The 24,706-nt window shown below is 42.2% G+C and overlaps 1 protein-coding gene across 4 annotated transcripts in view; it reads right to left on the bottom strand.

Annotated features, from left to right (window-relative positions):
- PLCB4 (phospholipase C beta 4) overlaps positions 1-24,706 on the bottom strand; it is a 166,992-nt gene that overhangs the window by 136,301 nt on the left and 5,985 nt on the right. For all 4 annotated transcript variants that reach the window (XM_077749141.1, XM_077749143.1, XM_077749142.1 and 1 more), the window contains exons 2-4: positions 5,845-5,925; positions 4,976-5,035; positions 3,329-3,472 (exon numbers count right to left, since the gene is read on the bottom strand). In XM_077749141.1, the coding sequence (XP_077605267.1) occupies positions 3,329-3,472; positions 4,976-5,035; positions 5,845-5,925 (285 nt within the window). The remainder of the gene's footprint in view (positions 1-3,328; positions 3,473-4,975; positions 5,036-5,844; positions 5,926-24,706) is intronic.

Below are 24,706 nucleotides of genomic sequence, written 5' to 3'. Positions count from 1 at the left end.
AAAGTGTTAAGGTCTGTACATGTTATTTAAAAAAAATGAAGGCTTGTGGGGGTACCTGGGTGGCTTAGTTGGTTGGGCGTCCGACTTCAGCTCAGGTCATGATCTCACGGTTCGTGGGTTCGAGCCCCGCGTCGGGCTCTGTGCTGACAGCCAGCTCAGAGCCTGGAGCCTGCTTCAGATTCTGTATCTCACTCTCTCTCTGACCCTCCCCTGCTCATGCTGTCTCTCTCTCTCTCTCAGAAATATATAAAACATTTAAAAAAATGATGACTTGCTTTAACTGACTTTTGTGATAAACTGACCAGGAACACGGGGCAAGAATAGAAGGGCAGTTAGCATGTCCTCTGGCACCATGATTCTAGGCTCATAGCCTATAATCATGCTTGAGTGGTATCACAGAGTCACAAGTGCCATTTCAGACACACTGGGACACCTCTACATTTCTCACTTGACCAGACTGAATTTGTGAGTTCTGCCATCATTGTGACCTGAGGTCATTACATCTGTTGTATTCTGTATAAGTCCTCTCACCTTGATGGCTTGTGTGTACTGTTAGGGATCGTAACACAAACTGAGGAATAGGAATAAGATGGTAGCGATGGGGGAAGATGTTGTCAGTGCAGGAGGTAGCATATGATTTGAATTCATACAGTTATGCTAAGTTTTGATATCAGGAAGTAGGCAAGATTATTCACATGTCTGTACACTGAGTGAACGAGTTTTTTCACTCTCTTCTCTTCCACATGTCGAAGCTTCAGTGGAAATGCTACCAAGAAAAAAAAACCCAAATCTTAACTTTTAGTACACACCCTCTATCTCAAAGATAGACATATATATATATACTACCTACTCATGAGTATAGGTGTCAGAGTGGGGTTCTTAAACAAAATGGACTAAGATTGATAGCAATCAAACCATGGAAAACAAAAATGTTATGGAATTTACTGATTTAAGCCATCTTCCCAGGACTTGTACTCAGTCAGGGCATCAGGTGGGGTGGCATGGCCAGAGTATCACATGGGAAGTGAGAAGCCCTGAGTCTTTAAACCCAACTCTGGCCCAGTCCACTGTGTAGTCTTAGGTGAGTTCTGTTAACTCCTTGGCCTCATTCTCCTCATTTGAAAAATGAAGTGGTAGAAGTGCTTTGTAAACTCCATTTCCTGCTCTAATAATATTCTGTGACCCTACGATCCTAATAGCTAATGCTCATCGAAGGCTTTCAATGAGGGACACCGTATCAAGCACTTTCCAAGTAGTAATTCACACAATCCTCATGACAATCCTAATAGCAGATACCTTGATATTATTCCCATTTTACAGATGAAGAAAATGAGGCAGAGAGAGGTAAGTTGTGTGCCTAAATCACACAGCTGCTGAAGGGGAAAGCCAGGATTTGAGCCCAGGCAATCGGATCCCAAAGCCCAAGCTTATATTGAGTCACACTGCTTCTTGCAATATGATGAGCTGATAAAAGCCAGGAAACCCAGGTCTATAGAACTGTTTTTTTTACAAAATGTCGGGCAGCTCAATATCTGTATCTGATTAACGAGACTTTTTATTTGTGGGTGGTCAGCATGGGTTTCTGGGATTGAATGTTGCTATGGCAAACAGCCGCTAAAAAAGACCTCTGTAGAAAATATGCAGGTGTAAACACCAAAAAGCAGGAACAATATATGCTGACATCATCAGGGTTCAAGAAACCATTCAAACTGGTGTTGATCAAAGCAAGATAATAAAAGAACTTGAAGGCTTTGCAGTATCTATTTTCCCCGAGTGAAACAGCCTGGAACAACAGGACAAAACCCACAAAACCACCACAAGACAGAAACAAAGGCTTCCCTGTAACATGGAGCGTCCATTCATTCCTGGCTCCAAAGCCTAAGTCCGGCAGCTTCTCAGACTTCACCCCACACCTGAGTCATCTGGGGTGGGGGCGGTCTTGTTAAAAAAGCGAAGATTCTGGATCAGTGGGTCTGGGTGGATTGGAGACTCTAAGGGGTAAGGAGCTCCTAGGTGAGGCTGTGTTGCTGGAAGGTGGACCATACTTTGTGAGTGGGAGTAAAGAGCCTACAGGCTCCTGGAGTCTGCAGAACTCACTTCTGCCACCAGTTAGCCCTGGGTGCTGGGTTTAGTCTTCTAGGTTTGGTTTTGTCAGCTGATCTTACCTGTACATTCCCATCTAGCTCTAAATGATGACTTTCCTCTTCAAGTGTCTGCAATGATGACTTTCTTATTTAATCCTACACTGTAGATTAAGTGAGAAAATGAAATGCCTCCCTTAGCCCCCAAACCCAGGTCTCTGCAATGGGAGAATCAAGGCTACGTCCTCCTCACACCTACTACAGAAAGACAGTGAGAACTCTGCTCAGAGGGAAAACCACCCTGAAGACAAATGACTTGCAGCAAAGTGATTTATGTTGGAGGCTTTCTACTTTGGCCAAAGTCTCCTTCAGACTTTCTTGCCAGGCAATGGTATACTAGGTGTGGTATTAAAAGCTAGATCATCATCCAATACTTCAGTAACTTATAGGGACAGGGAGTGGAGCTTGAGAATCATTACCATCTAGACCTGAGCTCTCTACTGTGGTAGCCATTAGCCATATGTAGCTATTGAGCACTTCAGATGTAGCTAGTCTGAATTGAAAACACACATCACATTTTGAAGACTTGGTATTAAATTAATTAATTAATTAATTTAAAAAAGACTTAGTATTAAAAAATGTAAAATATGTCATTAATGAATTTTACTTTGATTTCACATTAAAATGATGATATTTTGGGTATGCTGTGCTGAATAAACTATTTTATTGAAACTAATTTCACCTACTCCTTCTTCCTCTTTAAATGCGGCTGCTAGAAGAATGTAAATGATAACTGTGGCTTGATTTGTATTTCTACCAGGCAGTGCTGATCTAGCCCCCTGCTATTCATGTGGTTCTCCAACCAGCATCATTGCCATCAGCTAGGAACCTGTTAGGGAGAATTTTGTCCCCATCTCCGACCTACTGAATCAGAATGTGCATTTTAACAAATTCCCGGGCAACTCCGCTGCACATTCTAGCGTGAGAGAGGTGCTGGGTTACTTTTCCCTACAACAGAGGTATGTGGATTCTTGGTATATGTAAGTGATACACTAAAAGAGTATGGTGCTTGCTGAACTTTCTACAACAACGTTCCAGCTAGGCAATGGAAATAGATTTTTTAAATGTTGAATTAAATTACTATACAACTTTAATATATAAATCAAAATGGCATTATACATAATGATTATGCACACCACCTATTAACATACGGGGGGAAAGGGAGAGAGGTTTTTCAGTGAGGCTACCTTAGTTACTTCCGGATTTTCAGCCACCATGTATGTGAAACTGATGTTCACCAGATCTGTGCCACTGCAGACACACACTATTCGCCCTTCTAGATCATTCTCTGACTTTCCAACAGCTTCAAGAGCGGCCAGGATTTTGGGATCCTGTATAGACATATACAGACAGGAAAAAATCATTAGATCAAAGCCTGGAGGAAACGTTGCTCATTTGATGTAAAAATACACAGAAGGACAGATGTTTTCTTTCCACCTAGAATGCCAATATCTAGCAGTATTCTAAAGCTTGTAGTGGTAAAACTTGTGACACTACACATTACTTGAACTCATTTGGTAAAAAAGGTATTATAATACTATTGATTTAGAAAACTAGGTGTGAGGGTCTTTAAGTTCTTGGTTGTAATTACTGCAGGGCCTGGGATATGAAAATGGGATGGAAAGGTTCTGACTGGGGCCTGTTTGTGTCCGTAAAGATCAAAGGGGTCTCTCAGCAGAGGACAGTGACTGAGGTTTCATGCAAATAAACACGGGCATTGCCACAGTCAGCAACCAAGGGTCATTAAAAAATAAGATTAAGTCTTTCAAGTAGCTTGGACACAAAAAGTATGTTCATCTCTAGAGGCCATGGCACCTTCATTTGGAATGATGACAGTGTAACTTTACTCTAAATAGCAAATAAAAAAGCGTTTTTATCCTCGAGGAGAACTCAGGAAATGCCAACATAGATACACAGAAATTTTAACTAACATAAAAAGAGGACAGCTTGAAAAAAGAGAAAGAGAAACAAATTGAGGAACATTATTTGTTTTCAACATCTAAAAACCTGCAGGGCTATTATGAAAATGGGAATAAATACTGCGCTTTAATATTCTAGAAAAAAGCCAGCTTTTAAATTCCTAGCGCCACTATGCAAACAGCTTCTTATTCAAACAAATCAATCACTGTGAAGAAGACTGATTTATATGCTCTGTCATCTTTGTCTCTCAGAGGCAAACGGAGCTCCAAGGTGAGCCAATGTCTGCATGCACAGGTGCACAAATATGGAACTACCCAAGCTATTTAAATTTCCACATCAACCGCAGAGCAGAAGTGACTCACTGTTTGCTAAAAGGAAAAAAAAATGGCAGCAGAGGGAGGGGGCCCTTGACAAATTAATTTCTGAGTTAAGGAAATGGTTTCTTTGGTGCAGGTATCATGCAAGCATCTTCTCTTTGAAAAATGAATAACATTTCTAAATATAACTAAACATAATGCAATCCAAACCATCCAAAAGTTATAGATGAAAAGATTAAAAAGAATTTTTTTTACTGTTCATTTATTTTTGAGAGAGAAAGGTACAGAGTGTGAGTGGAAAGGAGCCGAGAGAGGAGACAGAGAATCTGAAACAGGCTCCAGGCTCTGAGCGGTCAGCAAAGAGCCTAATGCCAGGCTCAAACTCACAAACTGCAAGATCATGACCTGAACTGAGGTCAGATGGTTAACCAACTGAGCCACCCAGGTGCCTCATAGATGAAAAGATTTCTGAACTGTGTTTTCTTAATTCCCAGTTGACGAGTTTGGGCAATAACAGGTTAAAATAGGATTCTAGAAACTTTTTCCAACATAAGGAAATCTGTGTTTAGAAGATTGGCAAATGCCAAACACAGGTACCTTTGGGGTGGCGCCCAATCGAATACTGTTGATGAGAGAGCATTCTAGAACTTGTCCTTCCTGAAAAGAGAGAATATAATACAGCAGTGAGCCAAAATCCTGCCAGACCTGTGGCACAGATGAGATACATGATGACGAAAACAATGCCAACAATAAGGTAGAGAGGGAGTGAAAAACATAAGATAGTAATCGTAACACCCAATGATCATAAATAGTCAAGACCCCACACATTCCATTTCAAATATACATATATATGAACGAAGTCTGAATAATTATTTATGTTTATAAAGTGCTGTTACCTTTATGCATATAATACTGTTACCAGTGTATATGTGTCATTAAATATATGTGTGTACATGAAATATTAAGTGGGAATAATGCTTTTATAGAATTCCAATTCTACTTTGTTAAATTCAGTTCAAAGATTCCTTAAGTGTGTGCACTGTGCTGTGTACTGAATATAGTCCTGGGCTGTAACAAGATGACCATGCTCTTAATGTACTTTTGAGACTCAGCTTGAATATCTCTTCTAGGAAACCTTCCTAATTCCCAAGAGTAAATCAGATCTGCCTGTGTCAAACTCTTATAACAACCTGACATTCTCTTTCACAGCACTCAATGACATTTTTTTTTTTTTTTTTGTAATGCCTGCTTTTTCTTCTAGACTGGAATCTATGAGGTCTAAGGTACTGTCCTTTGATTACCACTGTATCCCCAATGCCTGGCACATCGAAGTGCGTTTTTAAAAATCTTGAAGAAATGAATAAGCACAGGGTCCATGCCCTTGAGAGGCATTTTGCCTGCTTGTTGAGATAAAATAGTTTAAGCCAGAGAGCAGGAGAGAACAACTTGCTGTTCTTGTGCCATACCTTGCCTTCACTTCTCCAGGTCAGAAAGAAGCCAAATTCATCCACTTTGAAGAGACAGTTGGGTTCAAACACAAAGGATTCCTGTTAAAAAGAGATGTGTTGATCTGTATGACTCATACCTTTTTGACTCTAATAAAAATGCAAATATCTTTTGGCCTCTAAATGAGGGAAAATGAGAAATCACCCTTTTGCATCCTAAATCTAATGACCATATTTCTTATTATATTATGGAATATTTTCATCTTGAAAACTCTCTGCATTCACTTTTATATTCAAAGACTGATCATAAGTTTCTCTAGCACGTTAGAAGAGCTCAGGGAAGGAAGAAGGACTCCCAGATTCCAGCCAATTGGTCTCCCTCCACAAAAGAGGAATCATTGCCTATATTTAATATGATGTAAAAAATCAGGAGATAATTTTTCTTAAGTCTATGATTTTTTTTTTTTTGTCTACACAATTCAGCATTCGGATGCTTACTCAGAAAACTGCTGAGATTTTTGCTTTACATCCAACTTCATTTGGTGTCCTGTAAACCAGGACTTGAGAAGGATTTTGAGCTATGCAAAGTGTAGAACTTGGACCAACAACATCAACATTGCCTGGGAGCTTGACTGAACTGTAGAGTCTAGGGCTCCAGCCCAGATGGAACGAATCAGAGTCTCCGGGGGTAGAGCTCAGGTGATTCTAATATATGCTAAAGTTTGAGAACACTGTTGTGGCCTTTGACACCAGAAACTATGTTTGAAACCCAAAGAATCAAAATTTGAATTCAGAAGGAATGTTAGGCCCCAGCAGGGGCCCAAGGGCTATTACAATATACTTGGCAAAGGATCTCTGGTCTTTAGCAAGAAAGCACCATTGTGCTCATGAGCAGCAGGAAAATTCTGTATCAGTGAAAGAAAAAGAGTATTCAGGAAATGAACCCAGATACCTTCTGCTCTCTGACTGCATTGTACCAAGCCTTGGCACCCACGTGTCAACAAATCCACATGTCCTTCTCATGATCTAAAGACCTTGTTCTCTTAGATAATCGCAGTGCCAACAATGGGAAACCTGTCTGCCAAACATGGATCAGGGCAGTGACTTAAAATAAATAAAGAGCAATTATAGGATTAAGACTTTAAGGGTAGTTCAGATTTCACTGATCAAAACAGAGCTTTCTAAATTTTAGGGAAGTGGCAGCATTCATCAAGGTAATGCAATGTCAAGATACTGGGCCACCATAAAGTGTCAGAATTTAGAGTCCCATGAGCCTCGAACAAAGTCAGACTTCCAATTTGTTTTGGTGGTCTTCTGACAGGTGAAGTATATCATAACCATTTCAATTCCATGCCAGGCATGTGCTAAGCACTGCAGACAGAGCAATGGAAAACAGAAAGAGTGAGGGCATGGGATGACCTTTGCTTTTGGACTCAAAACCCAGGTCTTCCACTAACTTTTTATCATCTCTTAGAAGAGCCCTTTCTAAGTTTCAGAATCCTTATCTAATAAATGGATGTATTTACACATACTTTTCAGGCTTGCAGGAATTAAATGAGTTGATACGCGTAAAGTTCTTGACACACCAAGTTCAGCAAGTTGTAGGTACTATCAATAATGTCTGGTTCAAATTTACATTTGTGGTAGCAAATTACTAACATGATATTGCCAATATGTGACCCACAATGACAGCACTTTTGGATGGTTTGACCGTTTTGAAAAACTTGACCCAGAAGCTTATACTTTAGATAGGTCTTAGAGCATGGGTAGAAGTTATCCATGCAGAGCAGAGAACAGCATTTGCAAGGACATGTAGGCTTGACCCAAACACTGGGATCTTCTGAGGAGTTGTGGTTAGAACATCACAGAATTCCTTCTGAGGAGTTGATGTGGTTAGAGAGTAGCAATAGATGAGACTGGCTAGATCAGAAGGATACTGCATGCATGCCACACAAAAGGTATTAAACTTGACCTACAAGGTGATAGGGAATCTTGTAACATTAATGATTGAGAAATATGAATCAGCAGCTAATTAAAATAGGAGAATTCACACATTTTCAAATACTTCCCAAGCAGCATCTTTATGGTAATATGGAATTCTGGTGCACAACATTCAAAAGTGGGTCCTAAAATGGTATTTATAGAGTAGACCCACAATGAATCAGCCACCAACATTATTATTTATGTGTACTCTATCCTATTCCAAATAAGAATTTGAAGTGATCCATGAAATATGCATGATAAATAAGAACGGTTTCTCAACATATTTTGAAGTGGAACTTTCAGTCACTCAGCTTCCAGAATTGCAATGATTTTTTTTCTTTCTCTGTCAGTTACGAAGTACCCCCAGAACTTATCATCGCCACCTTGAAATTTCAATTTCAACTCTTTAAAACCACAGCTGATAAGTAACAGACCTGAGATGCAAACTGTTTTCCCGATTCCAAAACCTGTGCCTGTTGTATTTTGTCAACCTTGACTCAGAAGCTCCCCTTCTGCCAATTATCATTAGATTTTTGGTCAATGAACCCTGCTTTTTCAGGCTCCACCTTTGGGGAAGTTTGGGGCTCCCTGTCCTTGTTTCCTGGTTTGATAAGAACTGACAGGAAGAGAAGAGGGCTTTGTTAAAGTTGGAGAGAGACAAGTGACATCTGAGTTCTGGAAAGGCCACTAGAGGTCTTATGAAACCTCAATGTTATAAACCGCTGGCGTGAAAACAGATGATAGACTGGGGACGCAGGTGGAGTCTGGAATAGTTAACCAGGAGCTTGTGCTGTCTATCATCAGATCCTGGAATTTCAAAGCCCAAGTGATGCCACATGGCCTATTTATTTCAGCTCTTTATTCCAGAGGAAGTGGCTTTCTGATTCTGCACAAATACTTCCTCTCTCAGACAGAATCACAATTTTGTTACTTTTTCAAGTTAGAACTAAAGCCCACAGTGATGACATTCTGTCATCAGAAATGATTTATAGACCTGCTATAACAGATGGGTCCCGAAGTTGTTTTTTACCCTCATGGGTATGGTTTCCCCTTGGAAGGATCCAGAATGCTCACTGCAGTTGTTCATCTCCCTTCTAATTTATAGACCCTGTGAGATGATAGGCACTGGGCTTCTCAGCTCACATTCCACACAGGAGCGGAAAGACACTGGCCACTGCCGTTCCATCCCAGACCACTGCCATGCGCTATTACCTTGTGAGGGGCCTAGTCAGGTAACATTAAGAGCATTCGCAGCTTTAGTATTCATTTCCATGGCCTATGATTCTTTAGACAGATGTCCTTCCTGGGTTAAATTGTTTAAACTGAATATAAACCTTTGCTCCTCTATCTCATGCTCAACCAGACACCAAGAAGGATATATACAGGTTTGGTGTGTTGATAAACAGCCCCAAAGGTGTCTGTGGCACTAAATACACAAAGTACTGTTTCTGTGCCCTGAGACAGCTGTTACTAGCAGATAAGCACAGTGCTTACTGAGCGCCAGGCGATGCTCCATGCACTTCGGACACGTTACCTTATTCATGCCCCAAAATTCCTACAAGGGGGTTACTATTCTTGTTCCTGTTTTATAGAGGAGGCCATCAAGACACAGAAATGAAGCATCTTGCCCACAACATAATAGCTGATAGGGCAGAGTTGGGGTTACTGGCTCCACCAAAGCCCACATTTGAATCACAGCTGCTTTGAGGCCCAGGAGTGAGGGTGCCTTTGTTAGGACTGGGTCAGGTTACTGCTCAGCAGTCACATCTGGGGGCTCCTCTACTCTCATCACTGAATGCCAGTAACCATCACTATAGTAAGAAGGGCACTGGAAACTTCAGGTTTTATTGGCGTGTGTCTTGAGTGCCACCCCCTCCCCCCCACGCCCCGTGAATCCCCCAAGCTGCACAGACCCTATTTATTACCAAGTTACTTTTGGAGGGGTGTTTTTCACAGCCTCTTACATCATGTCGGAGTGTTTTCTAGGATTTAGTACCAAGTAAAATGTTTTTTCCTGATCTGTTGCTTCCTTTATAAGAAGCCAGCAGACAGTCCTACGCAGTCTTTCCTGCACTGCTTTGGCCACTAGCATCCCAAGTGGCAGCTGTGAAGCTCACTTTTTCCAGCTTTGTGGAACATTTTTGCTGCCCAGAGTGGCTGCAATTTGATGTCCTTCACATATTTCTTTTCTTCCCTTCAGCCTAAATCCTTGTTACATTAATTTTACCACCATTTCTGAATACAGCTTACTTTGTGATGTGGCAGAAACATGTGTCAATAGCACAAAAACCACTTCATGAACACCAGAAACCACTGGGCATTTCATATTGGTTTTAAGAGCAGACAGACTAGATCCGAATGTGGCTGGACACTTACAGGCTTATTTGAGCTCTGTTTCTTCATCTCCAAAAGCAAGGAAAACAACCAATAATAACTGCCCATCTCACAGGCTGCTTCTGGGCATTCAAGCGCTTGGTGCACAATCAGAACACAGTAAATTTTCCTTGATTATTAATAACACAGTAATAGTAATTACTACTAATGTTGCCAGTTATCAGTTACAATTAATCATCTAAGAACAAAGGAAGTAAATACCATCATCCCTACCTTACAGATGAGTAAAGTGATCCAAAGTGAGGTTAGCAAGTTGCGCAAGAAGAGACAATAAGCAGCAGAGACACATGTATGTTGCATCAGGGAGAGCATTTCTGTTACGTGGCTCTTTACAACCAGCAACAGTACTACTGTGTGCTGATTTTCACTGCTACAGAATGCAAACCTGGGAGTCGAAGTATAGAGGAAACCCAGAGTTTGTCAATTACCACTGCACGAGGCTCAGTGAAATTTTGGTTTTCTCACAAGGAGGTCAGGTCATGTTTGCTCTCTGCCTGAGCCTGCCTCAGGCTAAATCAGGTACACAAGCTCAGCCCTCAGAACATGGTTTTAGCTTTTACCCTCTTCAGTGGTGAGTAGTGACCCAAGAAGACATTGCTGGGGTTAGGAGACCCCACCCTGCACCTCCCTGATGTGGTGGATAATGCTCTCAGAGGGTGAGAGGGCAATCCAGGAAGTTACTTGGCAAGCTCCACAAGGTGCCAGATCTACTCTGGGTTCTAAATTCCATAGAAACAGAAATGAGAATATCTCCCCTTCAATAACCAACCACAAACATGTAACTTGCTCATTTCATCAATGACAGAGATGCAGTGAACTCTTTTTCTGGTATCAAGTGGAAAGTTTTAATCATTTCCCATTTTTTTTCACATGCTTCATTTTTTTCTTTCTTTAGAAGTAAAGAACAAAGGAGCACCTGACTAGCTCAGTCAGAAGAGCATGTGGCTTTTCATCTCAGGGTTGTAAATTTAAGCCCTATGTTGGGTGCAGAGATGGGAAGGAGAAGGAGAAGGGGAAGGGGAAGGGGAAGGGGAAGGGGAAGGGGAAAGGAGGAAGGAAGGAAGGAAGGGAGGGAGGGAGGAAGGGAGGGCGGACAAAGAATATCCTCAACTTTCCAAGTGACCTGGCTTAGAAGAGGAGGTGAAGGCTACTGAAAAGCAGCAAGGGAAGAGCATAACACCTTTCCTGATTTTTCAAGTTATATGCAGTTTTTACCTGAAATTTAATCTACTGGTGCTTATTATTAACAAGGCCTCTGATGTATTTTTGGCTGTGAGAATTTGTGGTCAGCTCAAGTAGGATCTGAATTGGGGCTACGGGAGGATGTGTGTGGATGAGCCCCTAAGAGAGTCAAACTCTGTGTTTCTGATTGCTTAAACTATGGGCATCAGTACTTGTGAATTCCCACTTTCCCGTTTATTTCCAGACAAAGACGTTATATCTCTGGGACTCCATTTCTAAGGTCTGCCAGCGTGAGATGCCGGACTCTTTGTGTCCGTCTCCATGCCTCTCCCTCCCTGCAGAATCGCTGATGGGGGCATTCTGAGGCCAAATCTGGATGCTCTGATTCTGAGAGTGCTCTTGTTCTATGGCAGGACACTGGGACGGGCTCCCTGAGTCTAGCCATGGAACCCCTGAAGCAGTCATTCCGAGGCTACTCAGTGACTCCCTCTTAGCTTGCAGAAGGAAGAACAAAGTCCACAAAACATCCTTTTAGGAGGAGTGGGTGGTCACTGAAAGTAACTTACTTGGACAGGAAAACTGCCATGTTAGTCAAACCTTAGCAACTTAGTAGCCTTAGCAACTAAAATAAGGAAAAATTAAAGATGAAAAATTTATTCAGAGCCAGGGAGGAAGATAACTACTTTTGTAATAAATTTTACAACAAATATTAAAATCAAGTATGCCCCCTTCCTCCCCACACCTCTCCCCTCCCACCAAAGATTCTCTCCTTGAGCAAGCCTTCTTCCCACCTAGACCTCTACTGTTGGGCTTCCATGTCTTCTTTGCATTCACTGATTTTAGCTGGAATCCTGCTAAGCTGGTTTAGCTAGAATTTCCTACCCTCAGTACCTGATCACCTTGGATATCTGATCCGATGCCTCAACCTCCACCATCTGCACCATCCACCTCTACCTGCTCCTTAGCCATAAATCCCCCTTTCCTCATTGTATTCAGAGTTGAGCTCAACCTCTCCCCAAGTACTGTATAACCTCTGCTTGAGTAGTTTCTTGAATACAGTGTGCCCTATCATTCTTCAACAAGTGCCAGAGTAACTTTTTCTCTGACACCCTCTCCCCCCCCACACACACCTAAAATTCTTAGAACAACAGAAGATGTGCTTTACAGATGGGCTTGAAGCATGACCACAAGCTGGAAAATCCTTTTCACTAAGGCACTTCTAATTAAACCACAATTTGTTCCAGAATTATAAACTGCAATGAGGAAATGATTAGAAATACAGTGACGGAGAAGACATATTATCTGAAGAGGCAGGTCAAGGAAAAATGTTTTAAGCTACTGCTATCTAGAGAGGACAGTCCAAGTTGAACAGACTCATTGAAGAGAAGGAATCTCAAAGGACTTTCATGGAATTTCCCTCTGAATATACATGTTTCCTACTTCAGTAATTCCGCTTTTAAAATGCCTGTCTTTACACTAGCTGCATGCTGTGTTCACTCCTTTCCACTTTGTCTTCTGAAATAGCTTATATTTGGGCCACAAAGATACAGTCTCAGGGGATCTTAGGGCCAAACCTGGCTCTATCACTTCTTGTTGTCTAGAAGAAGTGCAGAAAATACTGAAACACGGATACAAGGGCCACTGCTGTCACCTAGAGAATTCTATAGAGAGCAGAGCTGTAGAAAATTGCAGATCTGAATGCTTAGCATCATTCTACACTTCGGGAGGGCTAGCTGCATCAGGGGAAGGGGGTGCTAAGAGGGTTGGAGCAAGCAGGGAGAGCCTTCAAACCACAAGGCAGACGTAAGACCTGTGGGGGGAGAGAAGAAGGCTCTCCACCAGGTGGATGGGAGCCCTGGAGTAAGGACTGCCCACTAGCCTCCTCTGGAGCAGAAAAGGTACTGTTCCAGAATCTCTACCATGGCACTCACTGGCTGGGGACGTCGGGATGAATGTCATAAGCAGCTGCAGCAGCTAAAGGCTGTCTGGTGACCACACACCTAGTGGCAGGGTCCCCTGGAAGGAGATGTAAGTGGCATACCTCCATGCCTGCCACAGACAGGGCCTCTTGCTAACAATTCTCCAGAGCTCCTCACAAAAGGACCTCTAATTCCAGTTCCTTGGTACCCTTAGAATTCCTTAAAAATTAGGAACCATTTAAAATAGCAAAAATATGGGGCACCTGGGCGGCTCAGTTGGTTGAGTGTCCAACTTCGGCTTAGGTCACAATCTCATGGTTCGTGGGTTCGAGCCCCACGTCAGGCTCTGTGCTGCCAGCTAGCTCAGAGCATGGAGCCTGTTTCAGATTCTGTTTCTCCCTCTCTCTCTGACTCTCCCCTGCTTACGCTGTCTCTCTCTCTCTCTCTCAGAAATAAAACATTTAAAAAAATAAAATAAAATAGCAAAAAACCCCAAAAACAAAACCAATAAACCACACATACACACACAAGACCCAGATGTGTAACTAAGGAATTGCTTGATTACTGGAGGTGCTTAATGAATGAATTCCCTGCTGGAGTAGTAAATAAAAACAAAGTATCTGCTTTCATGGCTTATATTCTAGGGGGAATTTTGACAATGAACAAAAAACCAATATATCAGGAATTGATAAATATGAAGGCAAAAAGCCCCCCAAAATCTAAAAGGCTAAGAGTAATGTCTGTGTGTGTGTGTGTGTGTGTGCGTGCCCATGTGTGCGTGTGTGAACAGAACATACAAAAGAACAGTCCAGAGAGGGAGCTGCAAGTGCAAAGGCCCTGAGGATTAAGTGTGCCTGGTATTTTCAGGGAACATCAATGGGACAGTGAAGTGGCAGGTCATATGGGGGCTGGTAAGTCATGGAAGGAATTTGGAAATTATTTGAAATGAGGTAGTGAGCCACTGAAGGTTGAAGCCAAAAGACAGGTACACTCTCACTCACATTCTAAAAATATCCATCTTAGGGGTGCCTGGGTAGTTTAGTTGGTTGAGCATCCGACTTCAGCTCCGGTCATGTTCTCAGGGTTTGTGGGTTTAGGCCCCGCGTCAGGCTCTAAGCTGACAGCTTGCTAAGAGTCTGGAGACTGCTTTGGATTCTGTGTCTCCTTCTCTCTCTGCCCTTCCCCTGTTTGCACTCTGTCTCTCAATAATAAATAAATGTAAAAATAATTTTTAAAAAATATCCATCCTAATTATTTCACACAATGTCCCTGTGAGGTAGGTACTCTCATCCCCAGTTTTCAGACAAGGAAGCTGTGACTTAATGCTCAGTGGGATTAAGATTGGCTTACAGTTCGTTTCTTGAGTAGCAAAGCCAAAGTTAAAGATATATCTGTTTAGGAGCGCCTAGGTGGCTTAGTCAGTTAAGCATCCGACTTTCGCTTAGGTCATGATCTCGCGGTTCGTGGGTTCAAGCCCCACGTCGGGCTCTGTGCTCACAGCTAGCTCAGAGCCTGGAGCCTGTTTCAGAGTCTGCAACTCCCTCTCTCTCTGACCCTCCCCTGCTCATGCGGTCTCTCTCTCTCTCTCTCTCTCTCTTCTAGAAATAAACAAAACATTAAAAAAAAAAAAAAGATATATCTGTTTAACTTCAAACCCGTGCCCTTAACCAACTATGTCTATTTCAGACTCTTCAAGAAAGAGCTCTCTAGTAAAGATTCTACCCTAAATACCACTTAGTGCAAACCCTTTCTTTATATGCAACAACATCCTGGTGACCTGACTTGGGTGAGTATCCAAAAACTAAGCTCCTTTTTACATTTCACAGAGTTAAGAGGATCATCTGCCCCTTTAGGTACTTGGGAGAAGAGGAGCCACACACGAGCAGTAGAAGGGCCAGCAGGCTGTTATCAGGGGAATTCCTTAGTAGAAAGAGCAAGTTCGCTATCTGGGAAAGCCATATTGGCTCAGCCCACACACTTCATTACATGTTTCTGACATGGTATCATTTCAGAGCAATTATTTACCATTTATGGCTTTAAGACTAAGTAGTTTCAAAACTGTGTGTTTACTAATCTATCAATATTAAGTATTAAGAGACAGGCTTCCCTACTGAGGATATTTTACATCTATTTTCATTGATTGAAAAGAAATACTACGTTTGTTCTATAGAGTATATTGTACCTAGTTGGGTTTTTTTCTCCAAAAAAATTAAAGGTGAAAAACATCCTGGTTAATACTTTTCTACAGGCTGATATTTATTGACTATAAGGTAAAGGTATTAGTATTTTGAGGGGGCACTTATGAGGCACTTATCTGCTGTGAGGGGCAAATGTATGAAAAATAAATTCTTTTCATCCTCATTTCCTTTAAAAAATCAAATTAAGAACTCCTGGATGTAGTCNCAAATATTTATATATATATAAAACATCATACATATCTTCAAAAATCTGTGTAGGGGAAGAAAAATGTGTTCCTGTATCCTCTTAGGGCCTCTGGCTGGGTCCGAAAATTAAACTGACAAACACAGATTAGCAAAAGAGGAACATACACATTTATTTAATATAAGTTATATGTATCATTAAAAAGAAAATCATACGCCCTGAATGGAGTCACTTATGTTAAGGACCTGTGTCAGCTAACCAAGACTTAATACCTAACCTTACTGCAATTTCAACCTCTCTAAGTAATGTGACCTATAACCAGCCAACCTGGGAGTTTCCATGTCAGCACTAGGAGGTAATCCACTGATAGATCCCTTCCGTCCCCTTAGGAAGGCAACTTTGCCTAAAACAAGGCATTCTTTGCTAATAATTCCCTGCTTTCCTCATCTGTGTAATGTGAAAAGCAATCTGATTTAATCCTTACCACCAACTGAGGGTTTAAAGAGATGACTGATGTCAACTGCTTAGTACTGTGCCTGGCACACTGAAGAGGGAAATAAAATCTAATATATTCAACTCCTCTGGAAAAAGAAAAGTTTCTTTTACCGAACTGTTTCCCCTCTTTATCTGCGTTTCTTGGTTGGGCTGATTAGCTATAAAGACCTTGAAAAGCATTCTTTTTTTTTTCTTTCCAGGAAAGTCTAGAATTCTGTGACATGCTATGCCTCATGGTTCTCAAACTTGAGCTACATCATCAGAACCACCCCAGAGGGCTCTGAAAACGGGGATTGCTGGAGCCTAACCTCAGAGTTTCTGATTCACTAGGTCTGGGGTGGGGCCTGATAATTTGCATTTCTAGCAAGGGCTCCATGTGCTGCTGGTCAAGGAGCACACTTTGAGAACCACTGCAGGCTAGCACACAGTATCTTTCTGCTCAGCTGCGACTGGCCATGGCACCTGGGCTGAGGGGTTCAACCATGGCAAGCCTTGGTTCCGCATCTGTAAAAGGAGGCTCGAGACCTCCCTAACAAGGTTCTTCTGGGCTTAAACGAAGCCACCATTTGCTCAACAGCATTTACACAGTAACACCCTTTGCAGAGCACCAAGTGAATGCTCATCATGGCAGATATTTCTAGTGTAAAGGCTAAAAAGCACACTCCCTAAAAACCACAGAAATCAGGGGCACCTGGGTGGCTCAGTAGGTTGAGCGCCCAAATTTGTCTCAGGTCATGATCTCGCGGTCCGTGAATTCAAGTCCCGCATGCATCTCTGTGCTGACGGCTCAGAGCCTGGAGTCTGCTTTGGATTCTGTCTGTCTGTCTGTCTGTCTCTCTCTCTCTCTCTCTCTGCTCCTCCCCACTCCCATTCTGTCTCTCTCTCCCTCTCAAAAATAAGTAACAAAAAAAATTTTTTTTTAAACCCACTGCAATCAGTAACAACATAAACATTTCCTCATAATGTTTAGGAAGAGGGAATTCATTCATATGAAGAAGAGTTTAAAGAAATGCAATTTTATTACTCAAGAAGGGACTTCAAAGTGATTCACTTTAGCATAAGCTCTATATTTCACTTGAATGTTCATTTGTTCACCCTTGAATGAACTCTATTAATTCAACAGCTAGAGCATATGCATTAACAGGGTGCAATCCCAAAGAGAATGCAGCCTGAATGTCCTTCAGGCCTCTTCCCCATAGGCCTGGACATCTGCACAGCTGTCCTCAGCCGCCCTGATGGAAGGGTACCCTGGCCACCATGCAGTCTGCTTACCTGCACCCCCAGACATGGCTTGAAGGAGCGAATACTGAGCATTTTCCTCTTTACACAGCAGGTTGAAAAGAAGCCACAAATAACTAGCACTTAAGGAGCTCCTCAGCCTCTATATTTTAATTTTATTGGCTCCTTATTTACTTTCTTCTCATTTTCTTTCACTCTGTTTCCACAGGCTCCTTGTCAATCTATGCCCGCCTAGATTTTCTTCTCTAGCTTTTAGTGGACATGTCTCACATCTTAAGGGAATAAGCAGTCCTTTCCGCACCCTTGACTGGCATGAATCTCAAGCTGTAGAGTTTTCCATGAGACTGATTCAAGATGCTGTTTCATGCGTGAGATGCTCCTATTCCTCCAGGGGACAGAGTTATCTTCTAACCTTGTGAAGAAATGAAGAAGTGCAAACTCAAAGAAACTTCACAGAAAGGGAAAAACATAACAATGAAAAGAGTAATTAAGCAAAAACAAACCAGGAGCCTCTTATAGAAAAGAAAGACCCAAGGCCTGATAGAATTATAGAGAAGCAGCAAAATAAAGGGAGAACCAGTAATCTAAATACAAAATAATACATTTGTAGGGCCAAATGATGAGCCAAAAAGTAACTACTTGAAACCGAAAGTATCATTACCATCAACCCAACAGGTTATTCATTTCTATTTAACATAATTTGTCTTCTGAGCAAGGTGTCTGCGAACTACAGCCTGTGCATCAAATGCAGTCTGCCCCTGTTTTTGAAAATAAAATTTTACTGGAACATAGCCCATTCAATTATTGATTCCCCATATAAATCCACCTTCCCATAACTTGCCGTCCCTAGAAACCCAAATCCCCTTTCCCTTTGTCTAGTCACTTCTCCACAATTTATCATCTTTTGTTAAAATGGTATAGAAGCTTCTGAGTCGAACCATTTCTTTGGGGTTTCACTTTTCTATGAAGCTCCTGTGCCTGTAAAAATATTAACATCAATAAAATTTGCATGCCTTTTCTCCTCTTCATCTGGCTTTTGCCAGCGTAATTTGCTACCCCAGCCACAGAACCTAAGGGAGCAGAGCAAAGTTTTGCTCTGCTATGCCATTAGGCTTTGGTGCAGTTACACAGCAAAAGTTGATACAATTATTAACCAATCACTGCCCTTTTAAACCCTTGTCTCTTCACATTTGTAACTTATGCTTTCTCTTTCAGGCCTCACTGCTCTCTCCAGGTTTGAGGTCATGTCTCCTAGCAGGACTTTATTCAGGCTCATACCTGTCTTCCTTGCCTTTCTGTAACTATACGTGCTGGTGAGTCAAGCCCAACCTGTAGTTATTCCTCCTTTGGAAAATGGGCTCTTACATTTCTGACACTTTTAGACTTTCTCATCCCCAAATCCTTGGATGGATGGATGTCTGTACTTATCACTCTATGATACATCTGATTGAACATACATGTTTTCATTGCTCCAATCAAGTCACACTTCTTTTTTTTTTTTTTTTTTTTATCAAAGGCAGTGGCTCCTTCCTGCAGCTCACACACTCAGAGGCAGGTAGTGACACAGGGCAGGTCAGCAAACTTTGTGATCTGAAACTGCTCTTCTAACCTTACCCACAGGTAAAGAAGCAAATGTGAACCTGGGATCTATGCAAGGAAAACCTGGGATTATCCTGGACTGTTGTTAACTAACCCCTCACTCTTGGTTAAGGTGGAAAATGAAGGGGGTGGGGGAGAGAGGTTCAAGCCACTTACTGGCAAAAACACTCGAAGGCTGATTATTAATGCCAAGAGTTGACTGATAACAGCTCTTTACCATTTGTACTGATACCTGTTGAGTTATAGGCCAAATATTTTACTCTGGATAAGCACTTAGGACACAACAAAACAGACACGGTCTCAACCATGGTAGAGCCTTCACTCTGAAACACACACATGGGCACCTCAGACCCTCCAGTAGGAACTTCTGGCCCTGGCATACTGATACACTTGAGGCAAGACAGATGCTCGCTCAGGGGAGAGGTCTTGCTCAAGGTCATAACCTGTAAATATCAGGGTCAAGGCTCAAACAAGAGTCTTTGGTCTTCACATCCACTTACTTTCTGAAATTTTCCAAACCATACAGGCCATTCCTTAAATGCACCATGCTTGGCTACCAACTAGCTCTAAGCCTTGGGAGTTTGAAAGCACAGGTAACATTATCGGGAACCAGCGTTTTAAAACCTCTAGAGGAAGGAAGAGGCCTTGGTGTCTCGGCAAACACTTGGCTGACACCAGGTCATGCAGATTTGGGTTGCTTCAGGGTTCAGGCCAGTTGATTAAGCACCCAGGCATCTGGCCACAACTTTCTGATCATGCGAGGAAGAAGTTACATGGCTGTGAGGACAAAAAGGGCAACTGAAGGCAGGTAGAAGTAGAGTTGCAACATCCTCAGACCCACCCACCTTAACATCTCTATGCCAGGACAGACATGGTAAGAACATTGCCTATGAAGATACAGCCAGTAAGAAAAAGGAACAAGACTCCACCTCACCTTCCTTAAATTCCTGCTGTTCTCCAATCATGCACTCACATCTCCTTTCTGCACTTTGCCCCCGCCCACCTTACAAACCATTCTCCACACGGCCACCCAAGTAGCGGTCTCCAAAATGCCAGAGCACATCAGCCTCCATTGAAATGGCTTCCTATAACAACAAGGAATAAGTCCAAGCTCCTTGTCCTGGTTCTATACCATTTATTCTCATACTTCAGAGTGCATCCATTTGTTCTTCCTCTTGGCTAGCTATGCTTTTCAATTCCCTTTCTGCTCAGTTTATTTTTAACTAAAACTTAGGCGATTTCTATTATAAGCAAAAAGTTTCTTAGGTACTACAGTATATACAATGATAAGACCTTTCATTTCAGGAAGAACAGAGAAGTGCATCCATGAACGTAGCCCTTCTCTGGTGTTCTCTCTGCCTGCATCAGAGCCCACCCTGGCCCACAACATTTCTTCTGCCAGAAATCTCAACATCATCTTATATTCTTTATTCTCCCTCACCTTCTACACCTACCAGGTTAGAAAGTCCTCTAATTCATACTCATACCCAGCCTCTCCCCTTACTTCCCATGCATCTGTTGGTCAGGTCCTTGAATCCCATCTCTGCTCTCCCAGACTATTCATGCAATTAGTCCAGCCATACCTGCTTTCTAGTCATTATTCAGACCCTGCACTTCCCTGCTGAAAAACACACCAAGGGCTTCCAGGGACTTCCAGGATCTAGTGCTAATGTCTTGGGCTGGAAATGAAAGCCTATTTATGGTATAGATACTGCCCATCTGTAGCTTCGGTTCTTGCCCTCCACCACCCTCTCCTTTGCCCCAACTAGGAAAGCCACTTCCCCCATTCCACATCCATGCTCCTGCATGAGCTGTGGGCTCACCCATCATCTCAGTGTGCTTTGAGCAGCTGGTTGACTCATTCACCCAAGACTCAGCCCAAAGGGGACCTGCTCTCTTAGGCATTCCAGATCAGCCCCTTGTACCCACTACCCCTTCTGGCCTTCTCAAACCACAAGAACACATCACGGCGTGACCTTGGGAGACACCAGAGGGGTGACTGCAGCATGGCATTTAGGCCACATGCTTAGGGTGGGAGGTTTCAAAGTGATATAACTAGACTTAATTTGTTGGAAAACAAAGTGATATTAGCATAATTTTGGTTTTGTTTTAAATGTCCAATTCTAGGGGTGCCTGGGTGGCTCAGTCAGTTGAATCCCTAACTCTTGATTGCAGCTTAGGTTGTGATCCCAAAGTCGTGGGATCGAGTTCCATACTCAACACATGCAGAGCGTGCTTAAGATCCACACCCCACCTCCATTTTGTTCCTCCCATACTCAAGTGTGTGCCTTTCTCAAAAAAAAAAAAAAAAAAAAAAAAAAAAAAAAAGTCCAATTCTACTGGGGACTAGACTTTGAAGAAAGTGGGATTTGTGGCAAGACAAGTAATTCCTGAACTAATATCCACTAGGCATATGTAGTAACAGGTTCCTTAGGATAAAAATGCAGAAATTAATCTCCATCTAACTCATCTCCCTACTTTTTCTCCACTCTCCCATTCCAAATTTGAAATTCTATTATTTTTGGTTTTGTGATTGACAATTTTAGGCTTTAAATAATAGATGTATAAACCTCAATTTCATGCGCCATCAACTAACCATCAATAATACCTCCCACTGGGATCTTAATCTTCTGGTCTTTCCTCCAGATCTCCAACCACTTCTACTGTCCAACACCTCCCTAAACTCCTCCTGTGCTTGGGCAAAACTAATTTTTCTCCTTCGGTTTTGTCAATACTAATTACATGTTTTGTCTACTTTTTAGAAAGGTTAAAAGTCTAATAAATACTACGATTATCATTACCATCATGATGACTCTGTGAGTATCCTTCACTGCAAATACAAGTAATGTGCAAAATTCTGATCTCTACTCTTTGAGGTAGAGTCAAAGACCCCTGACCCTGTAGGTACAATTCATTTTAAATGATCCAAAACCTGAGAATAAGACAAAAAAATGACTCTATATATTCTCGACACTATAAGAGAACATTATCTAACAGGCCTACCCAAGGAGAATTTATTGCTATAGTAGCATGTTCAACCTTCTAGTTACCCATTTTTAGGGCCCAGATTCTTTGCAGATTTAGCTAGATAAGTTGCAACTGTTTTCTGTTCCACAGACATGCATGTGAATTGTGTTTGGTAGAAAAGACAACGACCGCAGGAGTTAGTTTTGTTGCTCTACAGGACAGTAACCAGTCTCATATCTACTTGACAAAAATTGTGTCCACTTTCCTCTCCTGACTATGCATCGTTGACCTTGAACAGTGTGGGTCCACTTATATGTGAATTAAAAAAATAAATAAATGCAATATAGTACTATAAATGTGTTTGCCTTAAGTTTTTAAAACATATTCATTTTTGAGAGAGAGCAAATGGGGAAGAGGGAGAGAGAGAGGGAGACCAAGAATTCCAAGCGGGCTCTGCGATGTTACCTGTTAGCACGGAGCCCAACACAGGACTCAAACTCACGAACTGTGAGATCGTGATCTGAGCAGAAATCAGGAGTCCAGGTGTTCAACCAACTGAGCCACCCAGGCACCCCCTAGGATTTCAAAAACATTTTCTTCTCTAGTTTATGTGATTGTGAGAATACAGTAGATAATACATACATACAAAATATGTGTTCATCAACTGCTTACGGTATCAGTAAGGTTTGTAGTCAACAGTGGGCTATCAGTGGTTATGTTTGGGGGGAGTCAAAAGTTACATGTGCATTTTTGACTCTATGGGAGTCAGTGCCCCAATCTCCCAGTTGTTCAAGGGTTAATGGTATAATTTTTTTTTTCCTCCAGTGCTCTTAGAATGAGCTTTATCATCCTGCTGGTGTCCTCACTGAGGGGTTAAATAAATCTTGAAGCCAAAATACTTTCTATGAGGGTTGTGTTTTTAGTTTTTTTTTTTTTTTTTTAAATTATATTTGGAACATTCTTCACTTCACTGATGAACAGCCTGGGGTGTGTAGGCTGCCTGGGCCTTTTGGAGTTTCACTGCGTGGCCCTCGATGTGATTTCAGAGCTGTCCTGGAAAGAGGCCAAAGTCAGCCTGTCCCACTCAGCCTACTTTAGGTTGGTACTTATCCCGCACTCTGATGCTCCGCTGGGTCTGGTAACTGCAGTAATGGTTTCCCTCATCCTGGCAGCGGCTAGAAGCACCTGACAGATTCCATACATGTGTGTGTTGGGGGAGGGGGATACGGGGTGAAGGGGAGAGGGGCCAGGATAAAGACCAAGGCTTTGCCAGAAAAAAATTCCTCCACCAGGGCTCCTTGCCTCAGTTACAATAAAGTCCCGTGGGTGAGAAAAAGGGGGTGGCCCCCACCCGGGGATTTGTGATGTGGTAAGGGTGGGGCCTGAGGTGAGTCATGTATAAAACACTTAAATCGCTGCTCTGGCTGCCACCAAGAAGAAATGGCTGAAGTAAACTGTAGATTCCAATGAAGTGAGAGCAGAATTCGTTCTGTGTGTTGGGAAAGGAGGATGGTATTTAAAATCTGGTTGTAGTTTGAGCTTGAGGTCTAGAACCGTGCTGTTCAATAAGATAGACACTGGCCACGGGAGTTAGGTGTGTTTCAATTAAAATTAACTAAAATTAAAAACCCAGTTCCCTCAATCCCACCAGCCACATTTCTTTTTCTAATTTTTTTTAATGTTTATTTTTGAGAGACAGAGACAGAGAGACGGAGTATGAGCGGGGGAGGGGCAGAGAGAGAGGGAGACACAGAATCTGAAGCAGACTCCAGGCTCTGAGCTAGCTGTTAACACTGGGCCTGATGTGGGGCTTGAACCCACAGACTGCGAGATCATGACCTGAGTCAAAGTCAGACACTTAACCGACAGAGCCACCTGGGCGCTCCTCACCAACCACATTTGAAGTGCTGGACAGCCACACATGGTAATGGGCAACACAGATAGAGACGACCTCTGTAATGCAAAGCTCTGTTGGTGACCACTTATCTAGAAGGGCAACAGGATATTCTTCAGGATAAAGCTCTTTTAAGTTTTAAGTACATACATCGCCCTTCAAGATCATACAAATTCGAAGGTCTCAGGTGGGTCTGGGTCCCTTTTTATCTCAAACTCAAATGTTTGCTTACAAACTGGTCAGGGTAAGAAAGGAGTAAAATTTCCTGTTTTGCTTGTTTGGCTTGAGAGTGAGAAAAAAGAATTTTTTTTTTTTAATTTGGAGAAGAGGCATGTGATAAATTAGAAAAAGACTCTGAGGGAGAGATTAAAAAAAGAAAAGTGAGGTGCCTGGGTGGTTTAGTCGGTTGAGCATCTGACTCTTGATTTTAGCTCAGGTCAGGATCCCAGGGTTGTGGGATGAAGTCCTGTATGCGGCTGGCGTGGAGCATGCAGCCGGAGAGTCTCTCTCTCTCTGTGCATCCCCCCCCTTGCTCATGCACACTCTCTCAAATAAAAGGAAAAGAAAAAAGAAAAGAGAAACAGAAAACATTATCTTTGTGGAAAAGAGGGGCAAAAGGAGAAGACAATGAGAGATGCTCTCTGGCCAGGTTGGCTACTGACATTTGTTCAGCATGATCTCTGACTGTTAACCTTGAAGTGTGTCCGGTTGTGGGCTCCAGTCCTACTCTGCTACCACCAAATCCTAAATGAAAGTCTATTCATACAACACTCTTATTCTTGAGATTTGATGATATAGGCAAAGGCTTTAGAGAGTGAAATACACCAGA

Source organism: Crocuta crocuta, unplaced genomic scaffold (assembly GCF_008692635.1).
Source record: "Crocuta crocuta isolate KB4526 unplaced genomic scaffold, BGI_CrCroc_1.0 scaffold407, whole genome shotgun sequence".
Lineage (NCBI taxonomy): Eukaryota > Metazoa > Chordata > Mammalia > Carnivora > Hyaenidae > Crocuta > Crocuta crocuta.
The sequence above is the reverse complement of the archived record's forward strand: the minus strand, read 5'-3'. Positions and strand labels throughout refer to the sequence as shown.